The sequence below is a fragment of the Poecilia reticulata genome, chromosome 5 (assembly GCF_904066995.2).
Source record: "Poecilia reticulata chromosome 5, P_reticulata-male-v2, whole genome shotgun sequence".
Classification (NCBI taxonomy): domain Eukaryota; kingdom Metazoa; phylum Chordata; class Actinopteri; order Cyprinodontiformes; family Poeciliidae; genus Poecilia; species Poecilia reticulata.
In genome coordinates this window covers 25,505,142-25,528,017 of record NC_088834.1, presented here as the reverse complement: position 1 = coordinate 25,528,017, position 22,876 = coordinate 25,505,142, and the positions used below count along the sequence as shown (strand labels likewise).

At 41.0% G+C, this 22,876-nt stretch overlaps 1 protein-coding gene across 1 annotated transcript in view; it reads left to right on the top strand.

The window, feature by feature from the left end:
* Positions 1-9,795: 9,795 nt before the first annotated feature.
* suclg2 (succinate-CoA ligase GDP-forming subunit beta) overlaps positions 9,796-22,876 on the top strand; it is a 113,173-nt gene continuing 100,092 nt past the window's right edge. Inside the window, exon 1 of the mRNA XM_081607364.1 lies at positions 9,796-9,953. Within this exon, the coding sequence (XP_081463490.1) occupies positions 9,870-9,953 (84 nt within the window). The 5' untranslated portion in view covers positions 9,796-9,869. The remainder of the gene's footprint in view (positions 9,954-22,876) is intronic.

Below are 22,876 nucleotides of genomic sequence, written 5' to 3'. Positions count from 1 at the left end.
AGAGTAAAATCACATGAAAGCATCTGGTCTAATATAGTTTCATATCTAATAGCAGTGCATCACTCTATGTCAGGTTGTCACCATAAATGTAGCAACATTTGTTTGAACTCAAAACATAAACTGTGTTTCATTCCAAGCTTTTAAAAAATGCAGTTTCAATTTGAATCTTTTCACCAACATGAGTACCAACATCTCACTGTCAGATCTAGGGGTGAAATACTTACTACGCGAGTAATAAAAAGTCACTTTTGACATCATAAATTAGCACCAATATCATAAATAATCTTTGTAAACGTTTCTAAATTAGCACCACAAAATCTGTAATTTTGAAATTCAGGAGAGTCTGATCAGTGTGGAAAGATGTTCAATATTACTTAATTTTAAGAAACCCTTATTGAAGGCTGAAACAAACAGCTATTTATTAATATTTTTAACAGTTTGATGGGCCACTTAAGAACATTCAGATTTTTGATATGGCTCAAAATGAAAATGACTTTGACACCTAATGTGTTTGAAGACAAAAAAATGTGTTCTTGTTCATCTCTTTCTATCAGTTTCTAGTGTTAAAGTCCTATTGAAGTTTGAAATGATAACCGCATGGACTGTAGTTGGTCTCTGGATGGTGATTGTAACCTTGTTTCAACACCCAGCGTTGTGCTGTGGGCTTCGTTAAAGTTACTGCAGTACATTTCTCTGCCTGCGTCCTTGTTTGTGAAAACATGTTTGTCTGTTTAGAATGACTTCCCCTCCACAGCCCAGACATGCAGATCATGAGAATTAATGAACCCAGTGGCCGTACATATGCTATTCCCACTCTGTTTCTTTCACATCCAGATACAATACAAAGCTTTGAATTTGATTTGTTCTGATGGACAAATAGTTTAAAACATGACGGGTTAATCGTGTTCCCACTTTGCATCTTTTGGTTAAAAGTACATTTAAGAGATGTGAACTAGATGAAAACTACACTAAACATTATTGGCATACAGAGTGTGAATGTGAATGCATGCTACTTGAAATACAACATCCCAGTGTAATCAAGCGGCCTTTGTGACTGTAATACTGCAAACCCTGAAATTGCAATGAAGATTGGGATTTGATTGGTTGTGCAGCTGGAATCTAAACTCTGTTTCTCATTAAGGCTGCAGTGAAGGAATGTCTGATTCACTCAGAACAATCACCACTTCTCTTTTATAAATCAACCTTTCATGTTACATGTATTCTGTACAACAGAGAACATTACTAGCTAGAAAATGAAAAAGGTGCAATAAGCTGCTTAAACTAATACTTTGATAAACTACTATTTGTTTTAATGTCAGCATTAAGAGTTCTTAGATGGAAGTGAGAACATCTCGACTAGGTAACATCTGCCCACTCCCACAGAGGCCTTCCAAATCTATAGTATTGTGAATACATTTTTGTTTCCACGGCCATCTTTAGGTGACCTTAGAGACTTTATGTCAGACCTCGGGATGCCGACGTGGCCATTGCAGAACTTCACAATGCATCTGGTGATACAAAAGATCAGGAGGTCAACAGCAAGACTGAAAGAGCTGCAACAATTTCTGGCATTTTCTAGTTGTGTTGTACTATTACTGATAATAACTTGCTGTATCCTCCACATGTCAAGACTAAGACGATGGCTGCAAAGGCCATACAAACCTGGCTCAAACACTTGTAGAAGTTGTTTGGCTTGATGGTCTGAAGGAACAAGCTAGAATGCTTGGGACAAAATTCCAGAAAGCGTGTTTGGCACGAAAACAAGGAGCAAAAGTTGGTGTTGGCCATTGTGAAACACGGAGGTGACAGTATTATATTCTGGGGTTGTGAGTTTTGGAATGGACTAACGAGGGTCCGGAACAAAATCTGACAGCAAATTGGACACTAAATGTTCTCACGGTTTGTTAGGGTTGGAAAACACCTGCATGTTGGAGTGGGCGGACATGAATTTCTTGATAGCACATGTCTCATCGAAGGTGAAAAAGGTTGGAAACAATCTATGATAATTTCACCAGATGTGAATATGTACAGGGCTGTGCCCACTTTTGAGAAGCACTGTTCATTTGTTTGCGATTATCTTGAGCAACTTTGAAGACATAAAAACGTGTTTAACGGCTGAGCTTCACAAGAGGCTACCTTACAGGTGTCGCTTAACATTCAGCCCTGTCCCGGCGCAATGCAAACCAGCGAAAGCAAATATTGGCTTTGTGTCAAAAAGCTACTTTAAAGTGGGATGTGTTAATCTTCTCGCTATTGGCCTGGTGAAGCCTTCCTCATTATTCCGGTCCCAGCCTCCATCTACTGAGGGTATTTCCACAAGGTTAATTAGTGTAGGGTCCCTCGAGGTTCCCTCACTTGATGTGGGCTTAGGATAGTGGAGGTGCCTCAAACAAAAACAAGGTTACTGGAGCCTTAGAGAGGGCCCTCCTGCTTGTTCCCCCGTCCACCTATATCCACACGGACAGCCTTACCATTCCTGCTTTAAACTTCTGGAGGGATAGTTGTTTATCTTGGAAGCGGGAACTGGAGGTATACGCTATGAAGGGGACATTTGCATCAGCTTGAGGTCAATCCATAATTTAGGTAATGGTTCAGCTGGCGATGGGAAATGGAGTTATGGTAAATAAGCAGCTGCTTTCCTCAGCAGTGCTACGAGATGGAAACCAAGAAGTTGAATCATTGCGCGTCAGTGTGCAGAAAGAGCAACAATGGGAAACATTCTCGCGGCCGAAAAATGCATTTGGATATCATTTTGCTCCGGAGAAACCATTTCGGCAACAATCATCCATCAGCGATCTTGCAGTGTTTGGGAGCTTTTCTGATATGGGCAATAATGTTCTATTGAGCTAATCTGAGGCCCACGGGTGCATCTGTCATCATCCCCCAAGAGAAAGTGGCAGTAACACAAGGCTTAAATCAAAGAAATAACACACGGAGTGGATGGGGGGGGCGCCTTGGAAGGTCATCGTGTCACAAATGACTTTGCATCAAGAGTCACACTCTGAATCTCACCCTTGAATAAAGTGTATCTTCGAGCCAGTCCCTACGGCCTGCAGCTGAGCACGCTGCGCCTCGCCATTTATGCCCCTTCTATTTCTGCCTCTTCCTTCCCTCCACCTCTGTGACCTTCGTCAGGAGGAACATGATTTATCACACCAATATCCCCTTCGGTAGCATCCTGATTGCTTTGATTTCTCTATTGACATTTCCCCACCATTCCGGCCGCATGCATTTTTCACACTTGCGAGCGAGCATCGGCAAATAGTGTCAAGAACACACTCTAAAATAACATCTCGCATGCCAACGCACGCCCTGAGCCTAATGGGCAGCTATCGCGTTTGCTTTACATGCTGCAGATTCAGAGGCCGACCCAGCCTGGCTTCTTGAAGAAACGGCCTTCAGCGAGATTGAGATAAGGGGCGTCTCGCAGCACCTGGAGGGTCGCAGGCAGGAGAGGTGTTGAGGTGTTAGGTGTTTGTTGCGGGGAGAAGAAAAAAAATGAAAGGCGGGAGAGGAGCGGCTGAGACTTTTAAAGCCTGACCCGGTTCTCCTTTGGTGACCGAGGTGGCTCGCAGCGTGGACTGAGAGGCTTGTGAAGGAATGCAGCTCCTCTTACCCTCACATGCACATCTAAGCTCTCTCCCATCCCCTTTTCCCGGCGATGCAACGACGCTTCAGACTGTTTGCATTCATGTGTAGAGGGGGCTTGCATGTGTTTTGTGTGTGTGTGAGTGTGTCTGTGGTTTTTCGCTTTATCAATTCAGTCCTCGCCTGTGCAATGAGCCATGCTGTGTGATACGGAAGCCTAGAGAAAAAAAAAAAGAAAATAAAATCCACGATTGAAGCCAACATTTCAGATGTCACCTATGCTCATCCTGTTGAAGTTGAGAGTGTGTCAGCGTTTGTTTTCCATTGCGAGAACACAAGAAAGCCTCTAAACCCCTCTCCTGCTGCAGTGCGCCAAAGCCCCCTTAAAGCTCAAGATCTGCATGGTGTTGCGGCTTTGCAGGAGCTTCCAAGGGGCCAATCGTAGTTGGGCGGCAGTAGGTGGTGGGCGAGCGGGGGGGAGAATTGCTTCAACTCACACGCATGCGTGATTAACAGATCAGTCGCCTCCATTAAAAGCTCCTTTCATGTGATATCACGTTATTATATCACGCCTCCTTTGATCCGAGATGGCAATTTCCATCTGGGGGAACCTGCTGCAAAAACCTGAAGAAACATCACACGGCCGTACACCCGGCGCTTCACAAGCTCCGTTTGATGAGTCTGTCTCCAAGCATGGGGCTCGTCGTGTTATTCCACAGCACATTAATGGAAGGCCTCCAGCTGAGTGTGGCTGACAGGCATCTGGGAGGAGAGAGATAGCGAAGATGTGGCAGCTTCTGTCATCGTATTGATTCGATCTCAACCACTGACATTCAGAGCAGACACAGGCAAAGCTCAAGCAATTTTCTGTTCTCTTGCCGGTATGGATTTTAGGATGGAAAAGTGAAAGTTACGTTGAGGTAATGCCTCGCCCTTCTGGTTAAAAAATGAAGTTTATGCCCTGCACAAACCCTCTGGAAGGTAATAGGAGAAAAGAAAGATAAAGAGATCTTCTAGGCTTATGCATATGCATAGTGATGACATTGTCAATTTAAAGGGCTAGCACAGAAAAATGATGACTGATAATGTTTGCCGTCTGTCAAAGCAGAAGTTGTGCTGAGCGCAGGGTGGCAATGACCCTTTTTCCCCCTCCTTCATGTTCTCCTCCTGTCCGATCTCTCTCTGCTCTTGGTGCTGGTGTCTTTCTTGCCTATTTTAATTTCCTTGTCATGCTGTCTGCTTGCTGTCTCTGTAAGCTGCTACATTTCTTTGCTTGTTGACTCAGCAGTAAAGTGCTGTAATTCCTCATCCGCTCTATTCATTTTCTGTTGCTTTAGACAGAGATATAGGACTTTTGTCGGTTAGCAAAAGCCCTGTAAATCTATGTGCAAACACACAGCTAATGCAAAAACACCCATGCCTCCTAAACTTTTTTTTTTTTTTTTTTATTTTTTTTACTATTTTGTCATGTTGCAAGCCTCAGTGTACATTAGTGGGATTTCATGAGGACAAGCCAACACACAGTAATGATTATTGTGAAGTAGAAGAAAAAAAAAAAGACATTAAAATATGTGAGACGTGTGCATCATGCATTTGTTTTTAGTCAGCATGTAGCATTGTAGAACTGGATCAAGGTCTGGACATTTAGGGCGCTCACAGATCGTCAGCAGACCTCCGAGAGTAGATACCGAAAATCTCGCCACACTAAACAAAAGCCAGTCTAGCAGTAAACAGGAGGCTGTAGTTGCCGTAGACGCCGTTTCACTCTTTCATTTTTTCTGTACGTTTGAGGTCCGACCAGTGGTAAGTACGCTACTTTTTGTGTGAGTAAAACAAGTAAAGCATTTTACTTTGTAACTTTTCCCAAACGGATGTGTTTTACTTTACCACTTTGGCTCGCTTGCTGTCTCACTCATGACATTTTCACCAAATATCCAAACAAAATAGACTTGGGATCTGTTCTTGATCGGACAGAGACACAGATAAAAATGTGAAGAAGTACTTTTTGTCACTATCGTAGGTTGATTTGTTTTTGTTTTCCTGTGCTTGTATTTTTATTTATGCTTATTCCACATCCTATCTTTTTTTTGTTTACAGTTGTGTTACGTTAAATCTTGCATTTCCTTAGATCCATGTTTGTTCCTGCTACTTGTCCTGTTTTCCATTTGCAAGCGTTACATTTATATTATTTAAAAGTAGCTTTACTAGCACCATGCCTGAAACGGCCTCTGCGTTGGCAGACCAAACATGATTGGTACCTCCTGTCTGAATTCATTTTGCTTTCACATGCACGCATGGATGTGCCCTCACTCTTGCATGCGCTGCATGTACTTTCACCGTTTTGCCCTTTTTGCTTTAGTTCCTGTGGCCCATGCATTATATGTGCATATATTCACAGAGGTCAAAACCTGGAAAGCCGTTGTTTGGCCCCTTCTACTCTTTTTAAAACACGAAATATCAGTCCGGGCTGAATAAAATAGACCCACTGGTGTGCATAGAAAACTCGTGAATTCCTCTCTGTACGGTGACCTTCTCCGCTGTCCAGTCAGTTCTCTTAATGAGACGGACCAAACCTTAATTTCCTGCTCCCAGTGACATTTGATGGGGTTCCTACGGTCAGGAGGTTCTCCGCTGAGCTCATAAACGGGACGTTCGGCTAACAGGCAAGCCAAGGAAAGCAAAAACTCCCACACAGAGGGAGGGGAACCAATGTGGACACAGCGAAGAAACTAGAAGAACCCACAATTAGAATTAAAGTTAAAAAAAAAAGTGACAGAGAGCGATGGCACAGCCATCAACACTGCAGTCTATAAGCTCCAAGCTGTGAGTCCTGTGAGCTGTTAGCCAAGCCTCCTGCTGCTGTGAAGGTGAGAGCGAGGAGGCGGAGTTCGCCACACAGTCTGCAGGGATCAGTGGCTCTTATTCTCTGCTGCTCTGATGACTTGCGGCTTTGCCTGGGACTCGCAGTGGATTATTGGCAGGAAACCGCAAATTAGTTGCTCTGCCACCGCATTAGCTCATGTTCCTTTGGAGAGAGGAGCGAGTGGAGGACAAGATAGGACAAGTGGGAGTTAGTGGATGTATGCTGTTGTCTTCAACAGGGGCCACCTGAGACTGGCTAAGCAGTCACAATGCAACCAGGCATGAAAAAGATGCTGTATTGTTCTGTACGAGCCAGAACCATATATAGCTCTACGGCACTTTGCTCATTTGCTCAAAACAATGTGCTGTGCTAGAGAAGAAGTAATGTTCAAACGAAGCAATCAGAGGAAGTAGTTCTTTAGGATTTCTAAAAGGCTCTCAGATCTGGACAGAACTTGATTGTTATTTTGGGTCATTTTTTTTTAAGATTGTTGTGGTTGAAACCTGGAGAAAAGTCTATGATTCGAGGTTATATCAGATTTTACTGGAACCTAAGAGGTCTTCATACCCCCATTTTGAAATTTTTGATGTAAATAAAAATATGAAGCGTGCATTTGTATTCTGCCCCCTCTACCACCAATGCACCTAATAAAATCCAGAGGATATTTTCATCTCGGTACAAATCCAGCTGATCTGTGAAGGCCTCAGTGGCTTGGTAGACAAAGTTGGTGAGTAAAGAAAATCACGAAGACCAAGAAACAGATCAGCAACAAAATTATAGAGAGGTTTGGAGATAAAACATTGTTCTTTAAAACATTGAGCTTTAAAAGTGGACAGTGAAGGGGCCTCTCTGACCTGCAAAGGCAAGTCGTTCCATAATTTAGGGCCCTTGACAGAGAAAGCCCTGTCCCCTCTGAGCTTCCTCCTGGATCTCGGTACCTCCAAGAGCAGCTGATCTGCTGACCTGAGTGACCGATAGGGGTGAAGAAGCTCAGAGAGGTAAGCCGGGGCAAGATTATGTAGTGATTTAAAAACAAACATAAGAATTTTAAAATGAATCCTAAAATATACAGGCAGCCAGTGAAGTGAGGCCAGGACAGGGGTCACATGCTCCCTCTTTCGAGTTCCTGTCAGAAGTCGTGCAGCAGCATTCTGAACCAGCTGCAGACGTGAGAGCAGCGACTGACTGACTCCCAGATAAAGTGTGTTACAGTAATCCAATCGAGTTGAAATAAAAGCCTGGATCACTGTTTCAAAATGCTGCCTGGAAAGAAAAGATTTCACTGACGCCAATCGCCTTAAATGATAAAAGCTGGACTTAACCACGGCTATCACCACTTGGTGATAAGAATTCCTGAAACAAATGGACTTTTCAATAATTTTCTTATTTATTGAACGAGTCTGTACATGTGAGTAAAGTGAAGTATGACAGAGGAACAAAAACTCGTTGAGATTCCAACATAAACCCTCGGCTGGCGAATCGCTTTGGCTTCAGCTCAGAGACTCGCTTTATTCCTATGCAGAGCCTGCTACTCTTCACTGGCACACCGAAGCAGTTTATGCATTCAACAGGATTTGTTAACATGCTGAAATATTATGCCACAGCAGCACTTTTCACTTCATTTGTGCTCGTACAGTGATTATGTTAAACAGGCTTGCAGCCAGAAGAATTTTCTATTTTTTTTCCCTCGCACGGAATATGGATCACCAAGTGTCAAAATGCACTCGCCCTAAAAGAGGAGAGTTGAGAGTAAGAAGATCAAACAAACATGGGGCAAGTTAGACTGGCTCCCATCTGCGCACGTTGTCGAACTTTCCTGGGGTTTTGTCGTCTGGGCTTTGTTGTTTGAGCATGAAGAGGCTCAGAGACAGATCTCCTGGATGTAGCTGTTCATCATCGTCTCCTCCCCTCCATCTCGTCCTCTGTAGCCTGCTGACACTGATGGTTTCTGGGCAAGTATCTCTCTCTCTTTCTCTCTCTCTGTCATAATCACTGCTCTTTATGATTGCTTTGCCCTCTCTGCCCTTTCAAGATGCGGCATGTAATGAGGGCTCTGGAGGACTATGTGAGTGGGCTATTTAGCTATTCAGACAAGATCGCCTCACACATCCCACGCTCTCCAACTCGACTCCCTACCAAACACCTTTCAGCTGAGCGCAGTGATTGTTTGTCCTGAACACAAGGTCACATGCCGGACGGAGCCAGAGTGGCTCCAGAGCACCAACATCCATGACGGGGCCCTTTCACCGCCTATTTATTTCACGCAAATTAACGTCTGTGATGAAAATGGATGCTTTGGATGTTTCAAAACAGCAGAAATATTCTATTTTATAGCTGCAGAGACAAAATAAAGGTCGCTTTCCTCAAATGCATAATGTGGAAAAATAGCTAAGTTTTGCCGTTTTGTATTTTATGTTTAGAAACGTAATAAATACATGAACTTTGTCTTCATAATTAATGTTTGTACATTTCTTTTGTGAATGTTTACCTACGCAGAATAAAAGGACACATTATAACTATTGTATTACTGTCTGGGATGAAATCAGGCTAAAGTTTTCCTGTGATATGTCGACAAAAAGTGCCAAAGCTGTCTTTCTGCTAAATACCAGAATAATAAAAGAGATGTTTATTTTTTTTTGTGCAATGTTTTTTCCTCAAACAAAGTCTTGCTGGAATTCTGACCCATTCCTCCTGACAGAACTGAGTCAGATTTGAGGGTTTGTGCTTTTTCCCTCCCACACATTTTCTGCTTCTTTTTCGGGGAGGAATTTGGGTTTATATAAGCAATGTTGAGCTTTTTCCACAATCTTTTGAAATTTACCTCTGTTCAATAATGTGTTATGTGGAAAATTACAACTTTTAAGCAGATATTAAACTTACTTTTTATTAAGCCCACATTTCTGCTTTATAAAAAACCCCAACATCTTTTATTGGTAAATGTAATATTGGTTGTTTGTGTGAAACCCTCATCATTTATAGTCTCTATATACAATGCACTTTTCAGGATAATTTATAACATATTACATTTTTATATATTATATAATATTTAACATATTGAAAATGACTATACAGTATCAACATTTTATTTTTTACAAAGCAAACAGCATTTGCTTACTCAAATGACTAACCAAAGTGACAACATTTGGGCTAAGCAAAAAGCAAACTTTACTAGACAAAATCCTCTCACTTTTTCATCATTTTACAGCAAGATATAACCCACTACACACATCATGTCCATTTCAAATGTATTGGTAGTATTTATAAGTGTTGTCACGTCAGACCTGTGGGAAAGCGGTTCCCTCCATAGGTTCCGTCTTCTTGAAGCCCCGCCCACATCTTCCGGTTGCCCTATGAACGGCTCCTCATTGACGTACACGTGGGTTCGACGTCACTCCTGTCTCTGGCATTGCGTGTCAACATGGCGGCTTCCATGGCTTCCCAGGCTGCAGTTAGAGGACTGAGGACAACTGCAACAAAGCACGTCCTGCTGGACAAGCTAAAGGTAGCAGTGCGGCTTGTGTTTGTGACGGCGCGGGTCTGTGCTCCCGCAGGTTGTGCGTGGCGTGTAGGAACGTGGTTTGCGGGGTTATGCTACTTCAGCACAGTGACAGACAGTAAAGGCTCTTTCTTCCCTGCAGACTCCTGTAATAACTGTAATTATACATGTCCTGTTACAAGGACTGCTTGACAGAATCATAGTTATTTGACTCGAACTTGTCTGAAGAAAGTCTGAGTAACTCGTCCGTCCCAGAAAGTTGGAAAATTGTAGGCGTGTGTAAGACTAGATTAGTATCTTAAATGCTTGTAAAATTTCAGCCAATTATCTTATAACTTTGATTTTGAACAGAGGCAGAACACGTGAAACATAACTAGAGCTTTTAAATTGAGCTGAAGATACAAAGTGTACCTGTACCCTGCTTGCAGGACAAAGGTCAGAGTGGTGGACTATAACCTCATTTCAGATAAACCTGGAGTACAAAGGTCACCTTTGGTCTGTAAACAGCAGGAAGCAGATAGGCTTAAATTAGTCGAATGCTGTCAAAACTGCTGAACAAACGAGCTGCAGTGTACTGACTTGCAAAGAAACACTGGAGAACAGAGCTGCATCCGTAATGTTTTCTATTAATTTAGATTAGAGGGATACAAATATCAGCTACAAACCTCTCCAAGTTTAACTTTTCCCCCTGTAGTTGTCTTCTCATTTGTAGTAGACATGGCATGGTTTAACTAACATGTATCACAGTCCAATAATGGTGTTTGGAAATTTTAAAACGTACATCTCTCTGATTGAACATTAATTGTTCCATGTACAATCATGTTGTCTGACATTTATTTATTTTTAATCAGCACTTGTATTTTCCAAGTGTTTTGTACAACATATTACGCATATTATACCAACAGCAGCGTTATAGAAATTGATCTTTTTGCTTTTTTTCATGCCATGACTCGAGGTGTGTGTGTGGAGCATTTATCAGTTGAAGAGGAAATCCTGCAGTGGGTAGTTAGCAGGCATTTTCCAGTGATTTATTGGTTGAGTGAGAGTGGCAGATACCCTCTACAACCATGTTTGCATTCTTGTATATATATGAAAAAAAATGTTTTAAGTTAACGTCAATATCGGCCAAATTTAGTAATCGGCCGATATTGAGACATACCGGTTTATTAGTAAATCTGAGCCGATATTAAAAAACAGTGTTTATTTCCGTCTTGTTTGTGTTTCTGAAGGAGAGACGGTTGGACATGTGGTATTTGTTTGTTCGTGTGATAGTGACGCAACGCAGGATAATAAGGTGTTTATTTGGCGCAGTGTGGTTGTCTTTTTGTTTTTTTTTACATTCCTAAACGTTTAGGTTAAGTACATATAGCAGTTACTGGTCACGGCCATCATTGTTAATAATTGCCCAAATTTTGACATTGGTGCATCTTTATCTTAAGTAATGGACAAAGTAACTCAATGTCCACAATCAGGTAAATTCCAAGTTGTGTGTGTGAGACCTCTCATGTGGAAAACTGCACATCTAGTTTGTAAGCGATTCATTACATAAAGTCTGCCAGGTCACTTCTGCAATGCTGGCAAATGTCTTGTTGTTTAAGGAGGAAAACTCCTCCCAGTCCACACCTTCACGTCACTTCTTCCTGGTTCATCTGCTGGCTAAGGAAGTGTTGTTTGTGACTGTAAATATTTCCAAATTTGAGTTTCCTTCAAGTGACAGAAAAATATTGTAGCTGCTCCTTTTCCCCCTGCCAGCAGACTGACAGTGCACAGTTAGGTTGGAAATCGGCAGCACTGTTACTTCATGCTCCAAGAGAAAACTACTCCAGTCCTTTTTTTTCTATCTTGATAAAAATACTTTAAACTGCTGAAATTGTAGGGCAGAATTAAAACTGAATGACCTGCCCAGGTCTTGTCAGTTTTACATCTTTAGTATGTCTGAGTCAGTGCAGAAGTCTTCAAGACAATACAGCAAAGCACTACTTTTTCCCCTCTATGAAGAATCAGGTGTTATGTTTAATTTAGTTAAATGGTAGACAATTATCATTCATTTTGCCCACAAATGCAGGCAAAGTATTTCCTGCAAAGCATTTCTTTTCAAATTGAAAAGTAAAATCCCGGGCTGTCGAGGCTCCAGGAAGATATCCTTTTGTGCCCTTCTTGACTGCCTCTGCTCCTTCATGCTTGCCAAACACAGCGCTCTGAGCTGTCCCAGGGTGTGTTCTTACAAACAGCATGCTGCTGTTGCTGAATCAGAAAAGCGAGAAGGAGGTTGTTGTGTGGTGCAGTGGCTTTCACTGTGCCAGGATATCCCTTACACGCAGGTGTTGATTCAGCTCTCACGCTGGCCCTGATGCTGGCTCATGAATGCAACTTGCAATGGGTCTGTTGCATTATTAAGAAAACAGCGCAGAGGAGGCAACGGCTGCACCTCATACAGCCTGTGGGGTGGGAGATATTATTATGATTACTCTCCTTATAGAGCTCTGGAAAAAATCTATTTCTATGAACTACTGACAACATGTCTCTGAAATTCCAAACAAAATTTTTTTATTTACTTACAAGAAATGAGAAATGGTCAAAATAATGAAAAAACATCCAGGCATTCAGACCTCAAATAATGCAAAGAAAACGAGTTCATATTGATTTAGAAACAATAATACAAATGTTTTAACTCAGGAAGAGTTCAGAAATCAATATTTGGTGGAATCAAAGGGAGATTTTCAATCTGGTTCGGTGCAGTGGGCTCTTTATATTTTCCAGAGCTGTATGTATACACCAGTGACGTGCTGTCATCATGGAAAAATAATATAAAATCATTTATATTGCTATTTTCATGTACTATAAAGTATCTATTTTTTACTTAGCTTAACCAATTCTGATGAGTTTTTCTTCAAAATTGCTGGATTTTCGCATTTTCCCATTCAAATGCTCAGAAGCGAAGCCGGTGAGGCAGCAGTGAGCTGAGCCTCACCTGGGATTGCGCAACCTCTAGCTAACTGCACTGGCTGCCATTAAATGACAGCAAGTTCGTCCTGTCTGTACGCCGGCAATAAAATGCCTAAGAAACATTTAATATATAGACTGATTTTCCATAATTTTGCTTATGTATATAATGTACAGTGTTTTTTGTCACACACTGTGTGTGTATCGTGTTTTGTGTGCGGAGTAGCGAACAGAAACGGCAGAGAACAGAATCGAGGTGAGGCTGGCAGTTCTCTTGCCTCATGGCAGGGGGCGCTCATGTTCCCAGATATTGTGACTGCACAACTGCAGAGTAAGACACAGTGAGCTAGCCATGGAGCTAGCCACACAGTAAATAAGTAAAGTACAGCGATATATTTCTCTCTTCCGACGTCAACATGAAAGACTACATTTCTACACTTAAACAGTTTTCTAAAGTGGATTTTCAATTGAAGCAGGAGATGATAACTAAAGGAAGACCAACACCGGAGCTGAAAGTTTTACTTAAAGACAGTTTGATGATTCTCAAACGGAGTAGAAAAGACATGCCGAGGATAAACTTGGCTTTGGATGAACGGATATTTTTGTGCAGAATTAGGAGTGCATGGATTTCATTGATACGTAAAGGTAAGACAGCAATAAGATGTTTTTGTTTAGTTTTTTAATTAAATGTGCGTTTTGTGGGCTACAGTTAATGTTTACATAATTCAGTAAAGTAGAAGCGGTAGCTAATCTACCACAGCAATAATTTATTAATAAAACATAAACACATCAAAGACATCAAAACCCACTCTAACCCTAATTTAGCCATAAGCAACTCTAAACAGGTGGGCTTTAAGTTGAAATTTAAAGGCACCCAGTGTTTCAGCTGTTTTACAGTTTTCTGGAAGTTTGTTCCAAATTTGTGGTGCGTAGAAGCTGAATACTGCTTCTCCTCGTTTGGTTCTGGGGATGCAGAGCAGACCAGAACCAGAAGATGTGAGGGGTCTAGACGGTCGGTACAGCAATAACAGATCTTTAAGGTATTGTGGTGCTAAACCGTTCAGTCATTTATAAACTAACAACAGTATTTTAAAGTCTATTCTTTGAGCTACAGGGAGCCAGTGTAGGGACTTTAAAACTGGTGTTATGTGCTCTATCTTCCTGGTTTTAGTGAGAACGCGAGCAATGAACCTCACCGCACGTCACTGGTATACACACACACACATATGTACATATGTAGCATCTTGGGAAGCAGAAATACATTGACGCAATGCTACTTGACAGGCTATTGGCTGGCATTTGTAAAGCAGCCAATCCAGAGGCACCATTTATTTTTCTTGGCACTGATTGGCTGTACTACAAGGAGTGGAGCGAAGGAGAACTGTAGATGTTAGTTTCTGTGGTAGTGCTGCTAACACAGTTTCCACTGCGTGTATAAATGTGTATTTGGTGGTTGAATTATTAAAACCGGAAGTTGTAAACGGTTTTAGAGAGGATTTCAAGTATTTGTGGATTTTATCTGTTTGTGGCAGACTCTGGTCCCTAGCCTCAGTCAGTACAGGAGGTCAGCTGCATCTAGCTCCATCCATCTTCCTATTAACTCTAACCTTGTTTGTCCTCAAAAACAAGCACGCTACCACTTCTATAGGATACATGGAATATATGTTTACTTTATGTCTATGTGGCAAAAATAAAATACTAATACACATGTGATAAATAATTATTACAATGTAAGTACACAATGCGTATATTATGTTGGCAGCAGAATGAGTAATTTTCACTCTGGTTTTTAAAAAGCTGTTGTGTTTTTCACAATTGATTTATATATTAGATAATTTACATAATTCTATGAACCCTGCTACTTTTACTTAAGGTTATTGTTTCACTAGGATCTCATACTGGCTCTTGCTTTAAAAACTGTAACTTATAACTCTTCATGAATCTGTGGCGTATGGTGCATTACTCTTATGTACTCACTGGCAGCTCCATCCTTGGATTCGTTTGTGGTAATGCTCCACCTTGAAACTCAGCCTCAGCAAATTCCATCCAAATTTTAAAACCTTTGTTAAAAAAAAATAAGTAAGGGAGCCTGACTTCAGCTGTTATGTGGAAAATGAGCCACTTCAGTGTATTGCTAAACTATTTTTGTCGGGTGGCAGAGTTATCCATTGACTTCTGTTGTGTAAAAGAAGCTGCAGCTCAAGGCTTCTCTCTCAGAAGACACTTCTGAATAAAAGCGAAATAGAGGGGGTAACGATTTCTGTCTCGACTCGATGAAACATGCTGTTACATGAGGTCTGTCACTAGCAATGGGCCAGAATTACAGCAAACTAGGAATGCACGATATTGGATCTTTGGTTGATATCCCATATGCTGACATGCTAAAACTCATTTGACCAATAACTGATACCAATACCAATATTTTTTCATATGCCTACTTACTGAGACTATGGCTTTCTCTACTGTGAAATTAAAATACTGCATTATCTTTGTTAATTTAGCCTGCTACCAAATGCAAATGCTGAAAGAGGCTGAAAATGATGCAACACTTTCAACTTGCATAATGTTTAGCCAAATTTATTCCTGACATTTGCTCTCTCTTGGACAATGACAACACTCAAACAGTGCAAATTTGACGTTATGATGTGCTGCAGGGATCATTGTCACTGGTGTCATAAAAAAAAAAAAAAGCAATCGGTGAGTTATTTTTACAGCTAATATCGGCCGATACCGATACCATACCAATGATATCGTGCATCCCTACTGCAAACTATCACGACAGGATTGTGAAAGTACATGAAAGACAATGTTTGTAAACTTTTAGCTTTAAAGAAACTATAATAAAACCTCATAAAAATGTGGCATTATCCTGGTATTGAGCTAAAAATAATAAATTTAGGTTCACCTAGCAACAAGAAGAAACGTGTATCTAGTTCCAACTAAATATTAGGTTGTCTAAATTACCTCTAGGTGTGAGTGTGTCCAGATGTCTCTGTGTTGTCCTGTGATGGACTGGCGAACCCTCCAAATTGTACTCTGCCTCCCACTCTGGAGATAAGGGCCCAACTCCACACAAAGAGAAAGCAGTTATGGAAAATGGATTGATGTATGTATGCCCATGCTTATCACCAGGCTATGGACAAGCTTGAATATCTGACATTTAAAAGCACATCCTTTTGCAGCAAGATGCAGCTCAAAAGTAACTCTCGCAAAACTTTTAATCTCACTTTTGCCACCTTTTTGTAACTGCTTGTCTCCTGAAAAGAAAGGAAGTCCTTTTGTCTCCGTCTCTTTCCCCCGTTTCTCTTTTTTTCCACGTCTTTCGCTCTCTCTCACCGTCTCTCTCTTTTTATCTCCATCTCTCTCTCATGGGGAAGGTGATAACGGTAATGCTGAGGATTTCTCTTTGGTCCACAGCACAGTGTCGCAGCCGCAAATGATTGGCAGCCAGGTATCACCACAATGGAATCAAATCAGCTCTGACAGTATGTCAACTCAACTGAGAAATTCAATTTGTGATGATTTGTAAACAGCAATGCCTAGGACGCGTCAGTATCCAAACAGTTAGGCTGCAGAGTAGTCTTAAAGGAGTGGTGAGATGTTGTTGTCTTTCTCCAACTCATAAATCAAACCTCCGCAATTCTTCGGTGCTGGGTGAGATAAACCTCAAGCTGTTTTTCCCTGTTCCCCGAGCAGCTGGGAATATGTAAATATTTATAGTTTTCACTTTATGTAAGGTGTTCATGTCTGCTAATAAGCCAGCGGTGTTGAAGTCCAGCCCAGTCTGAAGGGTGCGGGGGGGAAGAGGCAGCTCGGGGGACGCAGGCCTGAATATTTCATCGAGGGGGTGGAGAGCCCTCTGCTCGTAACGACTTCTTTAGCTGGAACTTCAAACGGCGGCCGGTTTCCCCCATCTGTTTCAGCTCGAACACATTTACATTTCCTCCCCGCGAGGGACACTGGAGGCCGTAGTTAGCTCTTACTGGATTTGAATATCACTCTCCAAGGTTAATAGCCGTTTCTGTAGCTGATGTGGTGCTTTGGCTCTCTCAATTATTTAGACTGGCTGCAGTCATTAGAAACTGTAACCAGCCTCTGAAATGAGGAATGCAGTTAGTGAATATGGCTGTACTACCTGCAGAACTTCGACTCTTATTCTGGTTTAGGAGCAAAGAGGAAAAATTTGATTTGCATTGAGAAGTCATTCAACTCTACTTACGCTAGGTGTTTAACCACTTACTGTTTTAGTGGTCTGATGTTAGGCCATCTGCTGTTTAATCTAATTCCAGCGTGTGTGGAAAAGTGCTATAGATGTGCATCCAAATCTCTGTTAGAAATTCTTCAATTTTAGTTGATTTCAAACCATACAGGGGCAGTATGAGAACCTACGTGGCATGTTATCTTCATGCTATGTAGGGTCTTTACTGGTACCATTGCCTTCCTACATATCTCTGCCCGATTCTCATCTCTATTCAGTACTCCATCTGGGATTTTTTCCATTGAACTCGATATTTCCAACTTTTCGTGCTGCTGTAGAATTGTAGTCTCCTATAGTTGTAGTTTTAGCAATGGCAGCAGAGGAAGTAGACAAGTAGACAAAGCCATTCAGTCTGCATTGGCCAGGCTTCCAGATATTGAATTAACATTAATAGCTGTTTTGTTTAGCTTGGCATTTGTCTATTTGCAGTTGAGGATGGCTGTTTGCAGCGCAGGCAATTTCTGGTAAGCATCATAGCGTTGAACTGGCGCATTGTGTACTTCTCTAGCAAAAGTTAGCGTTTGGGTAAAATGAGCACACCTATTGCTTCTCTATAGACGAGGGTTCAGACCCTCTGAATGAAGTAAAGCATAGAAGAAGAAGCTGAGTACTTCAGTTTCATCTTTTTTTCAAATTACATGCTTTCGGTCTCTCTTAATGACCTTCAGTAGTGTACGTGCATATGGTTATTTGTCCTCTGCTTCTCATGTGTTGCCCATGTGGACCATCATTTCAGACTGACTTAATTTAAACCACTTTTCTACATTCTAGATATGGCAATTACTAAAGAGAGCCATGTTTATGGGTTAAGAGCTGCAGGACATCAGCAATTTTACATAATTGGCATTTTTATCACAACTTATAATACAGTTTTGCTAGTGGTGCATATGAAAATTCAGTGCTGTGAAAAAGTAGTTGTCCTCCGACCTTTCATAATTTCTGGTCATGAAAAATACTTTGGTGTGAAAGACAAGTAGATATTAAAAGCAGTTTAAATATGTGTTAATTTTTAAGGAAAAAAGCTACCTTAAATCAACCTAGAATTGTGTACCATAGAAACTGACACTGAAATCTAACGATTGGTTGAGCCGTCATTGGTGGCAATTACAGGCAATGAGTCTTTACATTCCTCAGAAGCAATGTTTGCCAAAGCATCTTTGCTAAATAGTTTTAATTCAGCCGCACTGGAGGGTTTTTAAGCATGAACAGCCCTTTTACACAGCAGTGTTTGTACACTTGTCAAGCTAAGTCGTAGACGGCTGAACTTTGACACAGTTCCGATTCCTCTAAAACCTTGTCCTCACCAACTCTTTATCTCCCTTATTCACTTAACACTCTTCAATACAACTGTTTGCACCCTTTCTCTTATTAGCTATGCTAATTGCTAAAATCCACATCTATAGAGACTCAACAGTCAGGTTTTCCTTTCTTAAGCCTGTCTGCAAGAGATTAGGCCTGCCTTGCCCAAAGACCTGCCGATGATGCAAATCTGGCTGATCTAAATCCCGGAGCCATGCTCTGCTGCTCTCGCCTCTATCTCTGCTCTTGTTCTATCCCCAGCTCTTTACCCGGCAGATGTCAAATCTGTCTGTACACCACTATGCTCCGGGCATGACCTTTAACTCAAAAGGCAAAGACAGGAAACTTGGCAACCTTTTGTTGGTGTGTCCTTGAGCAAACCACTAAACCGTCACTGCGACGTTTTTTTCTCTTACACATGCGTTCTGTGATATAGGAATAAATGCCCTGGTTCTGTAAAGATGTAGCTTCAATAGCAGTGCTGGCTAATCAGACTGGCTATTGCCATTAATCCAACAGATTCAATTCTGCTGTTATCCGCAGTGTTTTCTTTTTTCTGTAAGACTGCTAAACTTAATTAGAGAAGGGGGATGGATCGTTTGTTTTTTTTTTTTTGCTACATCTCTGGCTTTAAATATTTCACAGGGATGTTTATGCAGAAAATCTGTGCCTCTGTGCCTTGTTTATTTGCCTTCATCATATGTCACGGTCACCTCTATGACAGCTCACTTACAACTGCGTGCTCGCCTAATTGCAAAATGGTCTGTATTTACGAGATGCTGCAAAGTGGCAGAGTGCCACCTCATTAACTGAGGAACATTCCACCGCAATCAGTACAGCAATGATTCTGATAGCCGCTGCGCGAGGACTGCCGTCTGTGATTCAGCCTGCGCTCGCAGAAGTGGACACTAAGAGCTCCCATTTCAATCCTTCCTGGATGGTTAGCTAAATGGATAGGGAAAAGAGACGAGTTCATAACCCGAAAAAGGGGAACAAATCAATTACATCGAATTGTTGAACTGGCAATCTGTTAATTTCTTAGACATTTGATATTGCTCTCATAAGAAGCATTCTGGTTAATTAACTCTGCAGCCATTCGTCGTCACTAATTGGGTAGTGTCATTTCAAAGGGTTACAGTTTGGCCATGACGAGTAATTAGGATTTTAACCTCGGCAGACATCTCTGAATTCTGCTTTGTGAAATGGGACTTTTTTTTCTTCCTCCTCCCTCTTTTTTTTTTTTTTTTTTTTAGTGCCTGACCAATGAGTTAGATTAGCAATTTAGAACAAACTGCAAAGGTTAATATAGGTGAAAGTATGGGCTTTTGTTCAGACAGGCCCATTATTAACCAGCGCTGGCAACAGATTTATACTTGTTGTAAAACAGACAAAGAGATGCAAATTGTGTAATTGTTTCAGCTGCCAGCTCTGCTGTTCTTATTTTTTCCTTTGGACAAAAGGTGTGGTTGTAACCCCTGAGGGCGCCGTCAGTGCCAAGCACAACAATAACGATTTATTTAACATTTCAGTGAGCAACACAAATGAATTAGGAGTAAAAATTTAGGAGATCGTAACAGAAATGAGCTGGGGCTCAGTCCCAGCATCAGGCACCTCTACCTGTTCTTATCGCTAGTGACAAGAACAGGTAGACTGCTGCTAGACTCCAGGACGTTCAGTTTCCAATGTCAAGACATGGAGACTAAAGAATTCAAGCCCATTACATCTGTTATGGTAAAGCTTTTTATGAAAGTACAATTGACAAGCTAAGAAGAGACTACTGAGGCACATGCTAATTAGCCAGCTAATGTTAGCTTTTCATCCTCTTAGTGTTACTTTATAGAGATAAGAAGCAAAGAAGTGTCAATACTCCGTGCAGTAAGTACATCCACTTAACTTGAGGTGCCTGATCTTGCTATTATGATCAGACATAATTGATGTTTTAAAGAACCAGGGTCAGCTGCAGTGCTGGTGTCAACATCTCCCAAAAGAGTGGATTTTAAACACTCCCAGTTTCTGCATTGATAATGTAAAACCAGATAAATGGAAATATTTCTCTAAAAGGAAATGTTGGATGTAGGCCTGTCGCGATAAGCAATAAATAAATTAATCATGATAAATTAAAATGAGGTTGATCATTTTTAGTTACTTGCTTGTTTGTTTTTGTCCTGCCTGTCTCTCTCTCTCTGACTGGATGACAAAAACTTCACTTTGGTGCGTTGAGTTACTCCTGCCCTTCTTGTTTCCTTAATGGTTTCAACACATAGGAAGCGACAAACGACAGCGAACAGCGTCAGATTTCCGCCAGTCGGGGTGAACCCAACACTCGGGATGTGGTGGCGACGAATGTCCACAGTCACTGAGGTGTTTAATCGACAAACAAAATGTAAAAAGGCCAGAGCAACATGTTGTACACTAAGACAGTTCGCTAAAGAGATACTTCCCTTTCATCTAATTGAAAAGCTGCCATCTCAAAGAATACTGCCAACATTTGACACCTACTGTAAATATACGCTTTTTTTTCTCTCAACAAAAGTCGTAACTAGCATGATTGCCTGTTTTCCCTGTCTGAGTCAAACCGTGTTATCTGCTTTCCGGTTTGTTTTTGGATATTTAAATGTCTTTTTAGTTCCACTGTTGAATGTTGTTTAGAAATTAGTTTATTAATTTTTGAGAGTGTGGACTTGCATTATAATTCCAACTTTCATTATATTGGTTGAAAATGAGCTCAAAACGACAATATTACCGTTCAACAGAATCATTTCCGGGGCAATTTATCGACCAGCAAAACCGGCAAGTTTGTACGTTTCCTTTCATACATGTGACAGTCAAATACTGTGCCAAAGACGTCTGACATGGACCAGGCCAGGGTTGAACCAGAACTACTTGTTTTATTACAGCTCTTACGGAAAAACCAGGCCAAGATGTGAAACATTACACAATCTGAATTTGTAAAATCGGTCTAAAAGATTCTGATCTGTGCTTTACATAAAATTATTCAACAGAAACAGTCAAATCAATGCAGTCAATATTATATAATTAAAAGTTGACACCATCAGGAACACTTGGGATTAGTTTAAGACATCCCAATATGTCCTAATTTTTCTTTTGAAGATTTATTCAAGATCTCAATGATTTTGTAAAACTGTGGTCCTTCATTAGATATTTGAAAAATAAAATTGAGCTTAGCGCGCCTTCCTCTTTCGTTATTGTCGTGCAATCTTGCTTTACTTCACTTCTATGAAACTAATTACACTTTTCGACCAGTGCTTCCAAGTCCTTGAGTTTTTGAGTGATTGACTGACAAGCGGCGTAGCATCGACTGGCTGCTGTTTATGGACCGGATCAGGGGTGATTGCCTGCTTTTTGACCTTCTCATGTAAATTACGGCTCTAATAAATTTCCGAAGGAGGCAGACCTTCCGTGTCAGATGGCCACTTTTTTTCGACATTGTTCCCCTCTCTCCGAGTGATAAAGACAACTGCTTTAAATTAGCCCGAGGATATTGACTCCGTAAGTTTAAGAGAAGGGCAAACGAGAAAGTAGCGGCGTGACTTTGCGAAGTGCCAAGATCAGACGTCGCCTTTGCCGTGATGACACTTGTCACGGCGTAGTGCAGTTTGACATTGTGCTTCCCGCTCTCTACCAAAACACGACGACGCGCAATTTCAAACCTCTTAGGAGGAGAAGAAGTCCTGATGTTGCACGATGCTGCACTGAATACCATATGGTGCAGCCAGAAAAGTGTTTGGAGAGTAGCACCAGATACCATGACTTTGTCCTTCAGTGGCTCTAGTACGTCAGTGCATCTGCAGAGAGGACATGGTCATCTGCTGCTGCGTCTCTCTCAGGGGCAGTGAGATGAGTTTCAAGCTTATTATTACTCTTAACTCTTTTTTTTGCAGACTTCATGTGCCGGTTTTAATAATTTAATTCAATACAAGTTTCATTATTTTTGGTTGCTGATTGTGGCTGCCTTTTTTTTTTTTAATTATAATTTGAGCCATCAATCAAATAGATTTCTAAGAAAATGAAAACTGTTTTCTCACATTCCTTCCCCCCTTCAACATCATTCAGCCCTATTTATCTTTCATTCCCTCGGCTGTTTGCCTTGAATAACCCCGGACGCCAACGTGATTGACTGCAATTAAAAATAATGTGGGTTAGCTGTTTTCAGAAAATAAGGAACTTTATTAAAAAAACGGAAATGGAAGACTACATCGCTGATTTCAAAATAAGAAGGATGTTTGCTCCTGGCGTTATATGCTACTTCACAGAATTTAAGGAGAAAAACAACAAAAAACTAATGTTACTATATATATATATATATATATATATATATATATATTTAATCTATGATGTACAAGTCCTTTCAATCAACACGTATTCTGCAAACTTGCTTGTGAAAATTAAATTTCTGTAATGTTAATTT